The sequence below is a fragment of the Podarcis tiliguerta genome (assembly GCF_965153285.1).
Source record: "Podarcis tiliguerta genome assembly, chromosome: 10".
Classification (NCBI taxonomy): domain Eukaryota; kingdom Metazoa; phylum Chordata; class Lepidosauria; order Squamata; family Lacertidae; genus Podarcis; species Podarcis tiliguerta.
Window position 1 is genome coordinate 31,546,743 of NC_139543.1, and position 15,611 is coordinate 31,562,353.

Genomic DNA, 15,611 nt, shown 5'->3' on the forward strand with positions numbered 1-15,611 from the left:
TGCTTCCTAGTGTTTGTGAAGGATTGTTTTTCTCAGATGTCTCTTTCTGGGGTGAAAACCAAAATCCGAAATGAGTTAAAAGCAAATGTTGTATATATGGACTTGGTCACTTTAGAAGAGAAAGGTGAGTTGTTGCTGCATGAACATGAAAGAACTGGCGCAACTTTCAGTTATGAGCACATAAATCAGAAGGTGAAATCTCTTCAGTCCTTGGCTTTAATATCACCGGCGTGCTTATCTTTTATCAGTTAATAACTAAAGAGCCCATTCTGCAAATGCCAACAATTCAAGGCCCGGCAGCTGTAGGCTTTCATTTCCTGCTTACAGGAAATAATTTTTGAACCACTTGCCCTTGTTCCTTCATAGAGCTTTGGCATTTGCATTATGTTGTACATAGAGCACAGAATATGCTTCTGAGAATTTTTTTTAATGAATACCATTTTATGATACTGAGAACTTCGCACAATTTAATGAATATCTACATGTGTTGCTGGAAATGGGGAGAGCATTACATGGTGTGGCTTCCATGTGTATGCATGTATGTATATTTATCTTCAGATCTTAGTTGTGATTTTTTTTTTTTAAGTTTCAGTAGAACTAGTGTAAGTTCCTTTCACAGAAATGTGCTAGACACTCTAAGTGTGACAGCAGGTCTGGGAGCTTCTAAAGGCTTCAGCAAGCATTTTTATGTGCACAGTAGAGTTTATTTTTATTTTATTTTACTGTTATTTATTGAAAGTTATAGTCTACCCTATTAAAACAGTGTGCAGGATGGTTTTCCTCCTTAAAAAAGATCATATTCAACAAGATAAACTTAGCAGTCATAAAAGGTGAGACATCTGTGCCAATAATGTGAGAGGCAGTTTTGACAATTCCTCCTGTAACCTTCCACACCTCTCACGTTTTTCTGGGGTCCCCAAGGCCTCCAGAGCAGCCTTTTAGAGAGCTGCCAGAGGGGTGGGGAATGGGTAAAAGTAACCTTTCTTCACCCCCAACCCCTTCAGGACTGTGTTACATTTATGTCAATAATGGAAGGTAATTTTGCATGGGCATGCTTGCATTATAACTGATAACAATTTACATTTCAGGTAGCCTAATCCTAAAGTAGTAAAAGTCTGCCATTGGTCTAATAATGACTGATGGCGAACCTCTATCTCCCCCTCCCTTTTTTTAAAAAATAAATGTCTTCTCATTGACATACTGAAACTATCATTTGTAGCAAGATCATGGCAAATCAAGCTGGAGAGGTGGTGGAGAAGCAGCCTTGTTTGTACAACTTCATCATTAATCTTCACATATTAATTGAATTGACCAGAGCAATTGGTTCCTATGAGCATTTGGAGGAGCGGAATATAGCTACCGAGAATGCCACTGTGAAAAGTGGCAGACAAACAATGCAAATTGATTTCCCCTTTCATTCCATTTCTAAAATATCAGCAATCTTTACTCTGGGATGGAGTGATCTGGCTGATACGTTGCTTGTTCGTGGCAGCATCAGATATAGGCGCCCCGGCTTGCTTTAAACAGCAAGCTCCAGTACCAACGTTTTATCCAAGTTTGTTGCACTGTCGTCCTTCGGTAAAGAAACACATTGCCAACTCTGCAATGAGTTATTAAAAACATTGCAGCTAATGTTCAAAGCTTATCAACTTCTGACAAAAGGAGCATCTGGAAGAAGCAGCCAGCAGCCTGGGATTGCTAGTTAATATCCTGCGTTTGGAAGAGAGCACGGTCAGTGTGTGGAAAAGAATATTTCCCTGCCGCTGTGGGGCTTTAAAGGTGCCAGCTCTAGCGAGGCTCTCCTAATCAGCCTTCCATCAGTTCTTGCCTAGGCGTATAAAAACCTTCACCAGGGGGGAAATCTGAGATTGCTCCTTGTTCAGCACCAGGAACTGAGGACAGCTCTCTGCAGGCAAACCTGAAGCCAGTTTCCCCCTGCTGTGGAGAGAGAAAATTGCACAGGCCACTATGCAGCCAGCAATGATGATGTTCTCCAGTAAATACTGGGCAAGAAGGGGCCTGTCTCTGGATTCCGCTGTGCCCCTGGAACACCCACTACATGGCAACGTAACTGTAAGTATCATGGGCTGTGTCAATCTAGGATGCATAAATCTGATGTTTAAGACAGCTTTGGGATTTCCCAGTTACTTCTTGGATTCTTCTTTAAACAGATTTGCTTGCTCAGGCTACAGCTATGCTGGGTTGGTTGTCAGTTTTCTGCCCCCTGTCCGCCAATCCCATAGCTAGCTCAACCTATTTACGCACAAGTAATCAAGAAAGGATTTTATGGGAAACAAGCCTTTGCAGGGAGGAGATGTCTCTCACATACATCCTTTGAGTGACTTCAGTTCTGTGCCTGGATACAGAATTTAATCCGCTTTTGTACTGAAAGCTCACTTGCCTCACCTTGGGATTTGCAATATCTGCTTGGTGATTTTTTAAAAATAATTTTTACTTGTGAAGTCTAGTTTTTCCTCTTATGACAGCCTAAGGCTATGATCCTAAGCACATGTGCTCAGAAGAAATAACATTTGAATTAATGAGTTTCCTCCAAGTAAAGCTGATGGAACTAAGGTGTTAGATTTATTTCTGAAACCAGTAATACCTACAGAAATTCAAAGGGTGTGTGTGAGCTGTCTTGGTTCAGATGCATTGTGATATGTCAAGCATGATAACTGTTGGCCATCACCGGTGATGTCATTTAAAACCAAAGTAAATTTCTGAATGATTTAGGGCTATGTGGACATAGCTTTAATTCTTTTATTTAATAAAAGGATCTGATGAAAACAATAAATGTCCCTTAGCTGACAGTAAGGCTTCTGACAAAGGAATGAGAAGGGAAACTATTTTCAGCGATTTCCCCTCTTCATGGCAGTCTCTGCACAGCCTTAATCGGCTTGACAGGGTTGGGGCTCCTCTAGCCAAGCAAGACCATTAGGTACAACCCAGTGTCTCTGCCATAGCTGTGCATTCGAAGGGTAATCCATCTTTCCCTGCAATGAACCTTTCTTTGGGATTTCTTTTTTTTAAAAGACTGGTGAATATTTGATGGCGACAGCAAAGCAGTCCCCTGCAACAATGAACATGCCAATAAATGTAGCTAAAATACACAAAATGAAGAACAAGCTGTTAAATGTCTTAATCTAAGTGAATTCTGCACATACATACCTGTTATTCGAAAGCAATTGAATATAAGAAAGTCAGTCCTTTCTGTTATCAAGTGTTTTTTGTTTGTTTTTGGAGATACTCACATTTTGTGATTCAGATCTTGAAAAGGCATAACTTTATGATTGTGCCAGTGATTTGTTAGTAGATGTACAGTAGTACCTCGGGTTAAGAACGTAATTCGTTCCGGAGGTCCGTTCTTAACCTGAAACTGTTCTTAACCTGAGGTACCACTTTAGTTAATGGGGCCTCCCGCTGCCGCCCACGATTTCTGTTCTCATCCTGAAGCAGAGTTCTTAACCCAAGGTATTATTTCTGGGTTAGCAGAGTCTGTAACCTGAAGCATCTGTAACCCGAGGTACCACTGTATATCTTTTGTAAATGGACCTGCAAACATATAATCTAGTTTCACCTTACATTTGTAGCTTCTGCAGCAGTGGAAGCCAATGTCTGGAAACTCCCTAAGTAAATGCTTATATGTGTTTCCTGCCAAAGCAAGAAAAAATTATTCCTTTGTCAGTTTTGTTTGGTGGCAATATCACTGGATACACTTAAAGAGAGAGACGTACAGTAGGTCAAATTCCATCATTTCATTCTGTCAGGGATTCTTCAAATGTGATGAATTTCTATCTTCCACACAGAACACTTGTGTGCATGAAATAATGAAAATCATTCTGGTTTAGTTGCATATGCTGCTGGTCCCCCTGAGGAGCCACAATTTGACACAGCATCTCAACATGCCTACATTATGTGCACATGTAGCAAAATAGGAAAATCTCTTACTAGTGAAACTGTATTGTCATCCTTAAGCCAATTACAGTAGCCACAGGTTCTTTTAGATCCCACTTGAATGGAGATGAAATTACGCAATGCCCGGTCAAGAGTTTATGAACGGATCTTTCTACTTTAGCACATTACCATAAGACATGGAGCAGAAAACAGATAATAAAATGATCTATATTTTATGTAGATCATGTGCCATCCCTCTGGGTTAGACAGGGGACAAGTCTTTTTACCACAGCACCAGAAAATGAAGCTAGATCTGGTCTTCAAAGACACCCAACATTGTTTCTGCTGTTTGGTTTTGCAATGGTGGAGAGCAGGGAAATAAATGCCCAGTGCTCATACTCCCCCCCTTTAATGAGGGTTCCTCTCTCTGCTTTTATGCCTCCCTGATTCTCTCACCTGATTTCAGTCCTGGCTGGTTCTTATAGGCTAAACATCATTTACAGTCCAATATATACAAATGTCAACAGCAATTTCTCCTAGCAGCAGCTTTCACATGTGGCTTTGAGCAAGGTGTCCTGGTAGGTTTAGGCATCCTGGTTGTCCCAGACATGACCTTCATCACACCTCTTGCATTTTCTATATGTCACACCACACACAGTCATTGTTTGTGTAGTAGCTAAATCATCTAAGTTGCGGCAAGTTCTCTAATTCCCAAGGTGTTTCCTGTGGTGGGGTTCCAAGAGAGTGGGCATTGACCAACTTCACAGCATGTAGAAATTCTAACGATATATAGACAGAAAATTTCCACTCCCAGAGTCCCTCTGATATGGCCGTTTTTGCTTAAATCTATGTTCTCAGATTCTAGGGACTTGTTTCAGTCTGAGGGTTTGGGAACTCTAGCATTGTTACACTGTCATATGTAAAAGCATTTCCCCACACAGTATCTTACAATAAATCACAACCTGTTTAGGAAGTTTGTCATGGTTGATGTGGCCCTGAGAACCCTTTGATTAAGTGTTTTTTCTTGTTTGCTTTCGTTCTTTGATTATACTTGCAATTTTCTAACAATTAGCAATTGTAAAGAGTGGCTTTCAGTGTATTAAGGCTTTTTATCTACTTCACATATTAGTTGCCTCATACATTAATGTGCATTCATTGACTTTAATAGAAACAACCTACTGAGTGCCCTCAAGTTAAATGATGCTGAGTATCCCTATCATCTTGCACTAAAGAGTGCTAATTCAACATATCCTCTCTTCACAATGTGAGAATAAATACACAGTGGAAAATAAATAGGCACAAAGTAGGGGTGTGTGCTAAGCACAATATTCAGCTGGAACACAGATTTGGTGCTTTGGAAAATGCCCCTGTCTAAAGCACTTTGGAGACTACCTGATTTGTCTCAGGGTCAAAAGCTGTATCTGTTTCAGGAGTCATAGAATCCTAGAATCATAGAGTTGGAAGAGACCACAAGAGCCATCGAGTCCAACCCCCTGCCAAGCAGGAAACACCATCAGAGCACTCCTGACATATGGTTGTCAAGCCTCTGCTTAAAGACCTCCAAAGAAGGAGACTCCACCACACTCCTTGGCAGCAAATTCCACTGTCGAACGGCTCTTACTGTCAGGAAGTTCTTCCTAATGTTTAGGTGGAATCTTCTTTCTTGTAGTTTGGATCCATTGCTCCGTGTCCGCTTCTCTGGAGCAGCAGAAAACAACCTTTCTCCCTCCTCTATGTGACATCCTTTTTATATATTTGAACATGGCTATCATATCACCCCTTAACCTCCTCTTCTCCAGGCTAAACATGCCCAGCTCCCTTAGCCGTTTCTCATAAGGCATCGTTTCCAGGCCTTTGACCATTTTGGTTGCCCTCCTCTGGACACGTTCCAGTTTGTCAGTGTCCTTCTTGAACTGTGGTGCCCAGAACTGGACACAGTACTCCAGGTGAGGTCTGACCAGAGCAGAATACAGTGGCACTATTACTTCCCTTGATCTAGATGCTATACTCCTATTGATGCAGCCCAGAATTGCATTGGCTTTTTTAGCTGCCGCGTCACACTGTTGGCTCATGTCAAGTTTGTTGTCAACCAAGACTCCTAGATCCTTTTCACATGTACTGCTCTCAAGCCAGGTGTCACCCATCTTGTATTTGTGCCTCTCATTTTTTTTGCCCAAGTGCAATACTTTACATTTCTCCCTGTTAAAATTCATCTTGTTTGTTTTGGCCCAGTTCTCTAATCTTGTCAAGGTCGTTTTGAAGTGTGATCCTGTCCTCTGGGGTGTTAGCCACCCCTCCCAGTTTGGTGTCATCTACAAATTTGATCAGGATGCCCTTGAGTCCATCATCCAAGTCGTTGATAAAGATGTTGAATAAGACCGGGCCCAAGACAGAACCCTGTGGCACCCCACTAGTCACTCTTCTCCAGGATGAAGAGGAACCATTGATGAGCACCCTTTGGGTCCGGTCAGTCAGCCAGTTACAAATCCACTGAGTGGTAGCATAGTCAAGACCGCATTTTACCAGTGATGACTTCTGCAATAACCACAGTTATACAGGCGCTCATAACCTCTTAACTGGTAGTGTAATGTAATAGGTGGGATTGTCCTTAAAAGCAGACCGGAAACTACAGTTTGTCCAGAATGTAGTAACAAGAGTAGTGGAGCATGTTACATTATTGTTGTAAAAGCACCTAGATTAAAGCCTAGTATTTAAAAGCTTTAAAATCTCATATAGCTTAGACCTGGGCTATGTGTGAGGGAACTTTTAGAAGACATCTGAAGGCAGCCCTGTCTAGGGAAGCTTTTAATGTTTAATAGACTATTGTATTTTAATATTCTGTTGAAAGCCGCCCAGAGTGGCTGGGGAAACCCAGCCAGATGGGCGGGGTATAAATAATAAATTATTATTATTTATTATTATAACATCTCCCATATGTGCCTCTTCGCTCCTTGAATGAATCTAGCATCATAATCTTGCAATCTGGTGGGCAGTGGTTGTGCTTTTAACGTGGGTGGTGCTGTGGTCTAAACTGAGCCTCTTGGGCTTGCCAATCAGAAGGTCGGCGGTTTGAATCCCTGTGACGGAGTGAGCTCCCGTTGATCTGTCCCCTCTCCTGCCAACCTAGCAGTCGAAAGCATGCCTGTGCAAATAGATAAATAGGTGCCACTGTGGCGGGAAGGTAAACGACGTTTCTGTGTGCTCTGGTTTTTGTCACAGTGTCCTGTTGCACCAGAAGTGGTTTAGTCATGCTGGTCACATGACCCAGAAAGCTGTCTGTGGACAAATACCGGCTCCCTCAGCCTGAAAGCGAGATGAGTGCTGCAGCCCCATAGTCGCCTTTGACTGGACTTAACCATCCAGGGGTTCTCCCCCCCCCCCTTTTACCTTTAGTTTATAGTATAGTGACTAGCAGCTATGTTATGCATTAAAAAGAGCAGCAAGCTCTTGTTGTGAGTGGCAATTCCAACAAAAGTGAGGCTGAATTCTCTCGATCTGCTAAGTAGTGTTCCCCTCATTTCTAAAATTTCCTTCCAACAAATATTTAACTGTGCTGAATATTTCAGCTATGTAGGCATGCCATGAAGCTCTGTTAGGCAGGCTTTGAATAATTGTATCACCACAAATTTCACCATTTCAGTCTTTATTGTGCCTCTCTGACTAATTAAGCAAGGTCCTGAGCTGCCCCGCCATTGCTTCCATATTTAACCTGAAGAGTGCCTTCTAGCTTCCAGCTATAGGCTGCTAACTCTGAAAACACATTTAGCAAGTCATCCATATGATTAAACAATCACTTCATTAAACGTTTAGCGTTAATTGTGTTTTAATCAAAGCAGGTCCCTCAGGAAGAGTACTCAGTGCTGAGGACTTGACTGTCAACAATTCTGCATTATTTTGACATCAGTGAGGAAATTATTTCCCCACCCCGCCCCCAAACAGCTATATGTTTCTATGTGGAATCTCATTTTCAAGCAAAACTGTTCTTCATATATCTTCCAAGTGTTACTTTTATGGAAACATGTCCCAATCAAACAAGGGAAATCTGTGAATAGGTTCAGGTTCCTTTGCTGGGTTAGGTCCTGCACAGAAAAAGGGATGCTTCAAAATCCACACAAAGATTATTAAACGGTTGGCAAAGAGAAGCACCCGACAGAAGTAAGCACAAGAACATTAAGAAAGAGTCTGCAAGATTAGGCAAATGGCCCAACTAGTGCAGCATCTTGTCCTCGCAGTGGCCAACCAAATGTCTATGAGAAACCCAAAAACAGGACCTGAGCACAATAGCACCCTCCCCATTTGTGAGGATAAGGTTGTCAATGGCTACTAACTCTGATGATTATGTTCTGTCTCCACTATCTGGGTGTCAGGAATGAGCCAGCTCCAAGGGAAGATTTTCAGCCAAATGCAGAAAGCAGCCAGGAACAGGGAGGCTTTGATGTTAGTCAGACAAGAGAGAGCTGGCAGCTGCAGAATTTGGTTCTTCCTGACCTTGATGGGCGAGCTGATAAGGCAGTAGCTGAGAGCAGGCTAGAACACAGCCAAAGCTCGCTGGAAGCTCAAATGGGTGTGAATACACAAGGAGACAGTTCGCTGGAAAAGGAAGAGGTTGGTACTAATCCAATCTCTCCGAGGAGTCGACGAATAGAAGGGCTTCTAGACAGGAAACAAAACAAAAGACACAAGGAGCGTTGATTCAATATATTCTGTAGATACAGGAAGGAATCTTCAGAAGGGTCATCTTGAGTAATGGTGCTGGAGGCTTTGTTAGAGCCGTCTGAAGCTACCTGTTTGTTTTTGCAATAAATTCTTTTTAATTATCTACACTTACTGTGTTATCAAGCTGGGAACCTGGACTCCTGACACCGAGGCAGTATGCTTCTGAATGCTGGTTGCTGGGAGGGGAGAATGTTGTTCAGCTCAGGTCCAGTCCTGCTTGCGGAGCTTCCTAAAGGCTTTTGGTTGGCCATTATGAAACAGAATGCTGGACTAAATGGGCCACTGGTCTGATCCAGCAAGCTCTTATGTTTGATTTGATTCCAGCAACTTGTATTCAGAGACATACAGTTTCTGACGGTGGAGGTAGGACATTGTGGCTACTAGCATTTATAGCCTTAGTCTCCATAAGGCTACATTTCTATTGAATCTCTGCAAGGACGGCAAAAGATATATTGAATGTCTATGGAATAATTTGGCATTGTTTAACCCTTTTCACCTGCCATCTCCTCTTCACTTAGGATCATTAGTATTTAAATAAAAACAAAACTATCATAAATATGCAAGGCAGGATTGTTCCAGAGGGATACTTCTGAGATGAAGGCAAAACGCAGATAGCAGGTGTCTCTCAGGGTTCACCATCCACTGCAAAAGGCGACCTTGCCTCACAAATCTCGTTAGACCATTTACCAATTTTCCATGCTCTAAAGAGGAAGATCTTTCCAAGCTCCAAAGCCATAACTAAAGCACAACTATTTTCTATATTAAAAAAATCATAGCTAGTCTTTCATTTGGCTTATTCAAAATGGTGCCACTTTCCTTTTTGACAAAAAGGGCTGTAAAGTAACCTCTAACCTTCACCCAATGCCCCCACCCCCTAAAAACCCCCCACAGATGTGGAAATGCTTCAATGGGAGAACAAGATATAAAAGTGCAATTTTCATTTCCATCCAATAATAGGTAATCAAGCAAAGGTGTAATCATGAAATTTTGTAATGTTCTATGTGTGACTCACATTTGAGTTTATAATGCAGAACTCAAGAACCATAGTTGTTCTGCAAAGCTTGAGAAGTTCGATTTCTCATTGGAAGAAGATCCAAGCCGGAGTTTTATTAAAGAATTATAATAACCAAAGTTGTAGCAGTAGGATAACATGCTCCATGATGCTATTTCATTGATCTTTTATGAAAGAGTAATCATTCATGTCAGCTTGTAACCTGCAATTCTTCTCCTGAGCACACCTTACAAAAGGGAAAAGAACCTCTCTTGTAGGAGATATCTCAATACTAAAATCAAGCAAGAATAGTCTGCTTGAAAGGAAAGCTTAACGTTTTCTGAGGCGTGCACCGAAACCCTTCTATTTTGCAATGTATTTTCTTTCAGCTAAACAGAACCAGTTCTGGTAAAAACGATGATAAAAAGGACAATAAAGGTGCAAGCAAGAATGAGTCAACATCAGAAGGAGGAAAGACCGCTGTGGTGTTTTCTTTGAAAAATGAAGTTGGTGGCTTGGTGAAAGCTCTCAGACTTTTCCAGGTAAAAAACATCAACCATCTTTTTAAAACAGGTGATTGGAAAAATCTATTGTGTGGATCTATTATATGTTTACTTCAGGCCCGGCCTTCCCATGAGGCAAGGTGAGGCAACCGCCTTGGGTAGCAGGATCCACAGTGGTAGCAGACCCAGCCTCCAAGGAATGCATTGTTGGTGCTGCCGCTGTGGTGGCATCGATGGCTGGGGCATACTCCTTGGAGGCCGAATGTGCTGCCTCCATGGCAAGCCCCCTCATGCCACCTCTATTCACCTATTGGTGAACAGAATGCGCTGTTGGTGTCCTCCCTGCCCCCTTGTTCCTGATATAGAGCTTCACTCCCCACTTCTTCCCTGGTGCCCCCTGCTATTTTGTGGCTTGCCAAACATGCCAAAATATATCGGACTGTCCCTGGTTTATTTAAATCCCAAGACACTTTGTGTATTGATAGCTGTTCATTTGAAGCTTGAGCCAAACAAGAGGAAGAAACTGAAAGATCATGGTCTCAGCTTGAGGGTACTCCTGGACCCAGTGCTATCCTGGGGCCAGTAGCTAAATATGCCATTTGCTGACTTCACCTAGTGAACTGGCTGCAGCCTTCCTTAGAGAAACACAGACCTGGTTTCAGCCCTTTCATGCCGAAGTTATATCCCAATTAGACTACCTATGCGAAGATACCTCTGGAGTTTCCAGACTGTCTCCAATTGTACAAAATGCAGCTGCTGGAATTTTACAGGGCCTGTTGATTGGATCACACCCCTCCCTTCACTGGCAACCAATTTGTTGCTGGTCTGAGAGCTCTAAAGCCAGGGCTCAGCAAACTTTTTCAGCAGGGGGTCCACTGTCCCTCAGACCTTGTGGGAGGGCCGGATTATATATATATATTGGGAGGGGGAATGAACAAATTCCTATGCCCCACAGATAACCCAGAGATGCATTTTACATAAAAGCACACATTCTACTCATGAAAAAACACCAGGCAAGCTCCACAAATAACCCAGAGATGCATTTTAAATAAAAGGACACATTCTACTCATGTAAAAAAACGCTGATTCCTGGACCGTCCACGGGCCGGATTTAGAAGGTGATTGGGCCGGATCCGGCCCCTGGGCCTTAGTTTGCCTACCAATACTCTAAAGAGCCTGAGAACAGAATACTTTAATAACTGCCCCCTTCCGCAGGAATCTACTGGATTGTGCGGTTGACATTTGAGGCCTTGCTCTTTCCCTCTGATATTTGGTCAGCAGGTACAAGGGTGGGCGGACTCTGTAGATTATCTCAGGTGTCGATATCCTCCTGGTGTCAATACACCTAGATCCATCATTGCCCTGAACCCCCAGCCTATCTGGCAGCAGGTCAGTATGTCAAGTCCAAAGTCTGGGGGTCAAGCCACACGAGCAAAGTCCAAAGGTCAGGAAACACAGTCCAGGGTCAATCCAAGTAGCCAAGTCTGAAGGCCAGCAGTCAGGGTACAGTCCAGAGTCAAACCCATAGCTGTCAACGTTTCCCTTTTTAAAAGGGAAATTCCCTTATTCCGAATAGGATTCCTCACAAGAAAAGGGAAAAGTTGACAGCTATGACCCAGACACAGTCCCAAGCCAAAGTCCATCAACATGGGCAGTAGAGCAGAAACAGCACCTTAGCTCTGCTGCCCTTTCATACTTTGCATGCTGATTGCAGCATCTGGGCTTGATGGGGCATGTGACCCTCACCTGTTCCAAGCCTACTCCAGCTGAGGAACCAGGCACCTACTCCCAGAGCTAGCAAGCTCCACCTGGCCACCTAGGAAGCTGGGCTGTGGGCTCTTGCCTGGCCCAGCCTTCAATAGCACCCCTCTTGCTACTCCCTATGCCTCAGAACCCACCTTGTTTGTGGGTTAAGGAGTCCTCTGCCTCTGGTGATGGGTCCTACTGCTCTGGTTCCTGTGCATTGAACTGCATTCCTTCACCATCCTCCATTGGTCTGTGAGTACTTCCTTCTCCATCCCCTGCTTGCCATGGTGTGTCCCAGTCCTGACTACACCCCATGCCGGGATCCTCTTCCTCCTCCCCAGTGCCCTGCCAGTTCATGACAACCATTAGTTACTTTTTCACATGGCACTTGAAGTGAATATGTGAAAAAGCAACTATTTTGTTGCAGAACAGAATATTGTTTCCATGCTCTTGATGTGGCTGTTTCTTTTCAATATGTTTATGAATGCTATTTGGCATGTTATCTTGATTATTGCTGATAGCAAAGTGGGGTAACGTTGTTCAGTTAGACTAAAGTAGATTGCAATAAATACTTTTCTTGTATCTCCACACTATTTCACTTCTTGCCCATTAATTTAACTTGTCTATAAATTGGGCATTGAATAGTATAATTTTTTTTACAGCGAACACCTGTTTTATAAGAAATGGCCATGGTAAATCACCTTTAATTATCCTACAATAGTTACAGTTTTCAGATATCTAATAAAATGGAGCAATTAATACAGGCGTAATTTTACAGCACACTTATTGAACTAAAAATAACAAATAAGTAATTTAATACAGATGAAGGATTTTCTTAACTCAAATGCCTTTATATGCACATTAAACTACATCCTGTTCAGAACACCCATTAAACCACTTCTCTTCTAAATGAATTCAGTGAGTCAATGAACCAATCTTTCGTTCTGTCTACAGGAGAAGCATGTGAGTATGGTTCATATTGAATCAAGAAAATCCAAGAGAAGGAGTTCAGAGGTAGAAATTTTTGTGGACTGTGACTGTAGCAAGAAAGAATTCAATGAGCTAATTCAGTTGTTAAAGTATGAAACGAACATTGTAACTCTGAATCCACCGGAAAACATCTGGACCGATGAGGAAGGCAAGGCTATTGTTTTCTCTTTCAAAATTTATCTTGAAATTAGCAAAGCTTTGTGAAGAAGCAGTGAGAATCTGATGCCTCCAATCACTCTGTATTTCCTCCAGAGCTTGACTGTGTTCCTTGGTTCCCCAGGAAGATTGCTGAATTAGACAAATGTTCCCAAAGAGTTCTAATGTACGGCTCTGAACTGGATGCAGATCACCCTGTAAGTGTTCAGTAAATACAGCCAAGGTTGGTCAAGTAAACATTTGTGACAATTTGATGATAAAGAACTGAACTTTCTTCTTCTTCAAGTAATTAGAACTATTGCTATAATTAACAAATTATTATTAAATATTATTATTCAAAAGAACTTAAGTAGCTTAATTTATATTCTTTCTTTCCACCAAATGGTGGAAAGGCTGTTCCATAACTATAATTCGAAGAAAATACAAAATAACAATGGAACAAAACATTGTAGCGTTGTTATACAGTGCATTATGCAGCCCATGTTGTTTTTTACTTACTCCTGTCGTAGAAATGATAAATTGCTTAGGATGAAATACAATGTCTTGTTGGCAAAGCCATGTGATGTACAATACAGTGGTACCCCGCAAGACGAATGCCTCGCAAGACGGAAAACCCGCTAGACGAAAGGGTTTTCCGTTTTTCGATGCGCTTCGCAGGACGAATTTCCCTATGGGCTTGCTTCGCAAGACGAAAATGTCTTGCGAGTCTTGAGATTTTTTTCCGCTCCCCACCCCCTTTTTCTAAGCCGCTAAACCGCTAATAGCCTTTTAGCAGCTAATCCGCTAATTCCTTAAGCCTTTAATAGCCGCTAATAGCCGCTAAACCGCTAATAGCGCTAATCCGCTAAGCCGCTAATAGGGTTGCTTCGCAAGACGAAAAAATCGCTAGACGAAGAGACTCGCAGAACGAATTAATTTCGTCTTGCGAGGCACCACTGTATAATAGGCAGTGGTATTTTCCTAGAACTGGATGCAATTTTTTATTAAGTATGCTTGATCCCTTCAGCTCATTTCATAACCATGATGCTAATTCCAATAACCTTCACTGAATACAAGAGGGAGGTGGGTTTCTTTAGAAATCCAGGGATCTTTCGTGACAACGTATGATACGGAAGATATTTCAGGAGTTTCTTTGAACCGGTGCCTTTGCAATGACAGTTTGTTGCATGGGCCAATGTCGTAGAATTTGTTGTAGACTATCTAATTCAATTCCCTGCTTGATACTGGAAATCCAGAGCTGTCAAGCTTCTGATTGGAGTTCTCTAGCAATAAGAAGTCCACCAGCATCTTAGAAAAATGGTGCTGTTGTTGAACTGCTTTTAGAAGGAACATAGGGAATGATCTTTTACTGCAGAGATGGAGAATCTATTACCTTCCAGATGCCGTTGGACTGAAACTCCAATCAGCCTCCCATCAGCATGGCCAATAGCCAGGGATAATGGGAGCTGCATTCCAGCAACATCTGGAGAACTACATGTTCCTCATCTATGGTCTATGCCAACTGCCAGTGGCTCTCTAGAGAGGGATTTAGACCAGAGTCATCCCGAAACCTAACTGGAGATGCCAGAAATTGACCCTGGGCATTTGCTCTACCATTCTTTCCCTGTTCATATTCGTACAAAGTTGCTTCTAATGTTCAGCTGAAATCTACCATCCTCTACCTCAAGTTCCTTAGACCTAGCTGGAAACAAGCCATTGCCCTTTTCTGCTTTCTGAGGACTGATTCACCAGTCTGATTTGTCCTGCCACCTGACGCGCTTCAATATGACAGACTGATCCCAAAAATATTCAGCTAATACATTTCAGATTAAGGTGCAAATCCACTCAGGTCGTTTTCATGGTCTACAACTTCTGCTTAAAAGAGATGCTTTAGAAGACTTGGGATAGATCTCTTCTGCCTGCTCCCCACCCCTGCCAGGTATTATGCTGTATTTTCAGTATGACAGAGCTACACAAGGTATCACAAAATAAATAAATAAAAATGACAAACTATCCCATTGCTTTCTCCCCCCTTTTTACCTTTTAGATTACTTTCCCCCCTTTTTAAATGGTGCATATAAGTGTTGCTCTCCAAAATCACCCGAGTACTTAAAGTCATGCCCACTGCTATTTCACTTAAAGAATATAGATATTAAATGAGCATTCCTACTGGTGTGGGAGGGGAAAGAAGAAGGCAATTGAAAAGCTGCTCACACTCTGGGAGATAATTATGAGGTAGAAATCATAGCATCCTTTAGGCTCAGCAGGAATGCAGCCTCCATGCAGGTTCCTTGTGTTTCATCCCTGTTTTTAATACGGCAGCACTGTTTCAGCTCATATTTCACACACACTGCAAGGCCCACGTACTGCCAAAAGCCACGACTCCAAAGCTGGGGGAAATTAACCTCTTGCCTTGCCTTTTTCCACTCTATCTTCAGGAAGGGAAGTCTTCTCCACTTAACTGTGGGGAGGAGTTGTGGTGGGCCATGTGGCCACCCACTCTCCTCTGGGGGTGGGGGATGAAGTCCTGCTTTGCCCGGAAGATCCTGGCCTCATCATCAACCAACCAGCCAATCCGCTGGCTGGTGGGGTGTGGCTGGGACCCATTTAAGTGGAGGCGTTAGCCGGGGCGCCAT

General features: G+C 42.6%; 1 protein-coding gene across 1 annotated transcript in view; it reads left to right on the forward strand.

Annotated features, from left to right (window-relative positions):
• The first annotated feature begins 1,896 nt into the window (after positions 1 to 1,896).
• Positions 1,897 to 15,611, forward strand: part of TPH2 (tryptophan hydroxylase 2) — a 64,249-nt gene continuing 50,534 nt past the window's right edge. The window contains exons 1-4 of the mRNA XM_083399858.1: positions 1,897 to 2,073; positions 9,991 to 10,143; positions 12,805 to 12,988; positions 13,093 to 13,193. Of these exons, the coding sequence (XP_083255984.1) occupies positions 1,969 to 2,073; positions 9,991 to 10,143; positions 12,805 to 12,988; positions 13,093 to 13,193 (543 nt within the window). The 5' untranslated portion in view covers positions 1,897 to 1,968. The remainder of the gene's footprint in view (positions 2,074 to 9,990; positions 10,144 to 12,804; positions 12,989 to 13,092; positions 13,194 to 15,611) is intronic.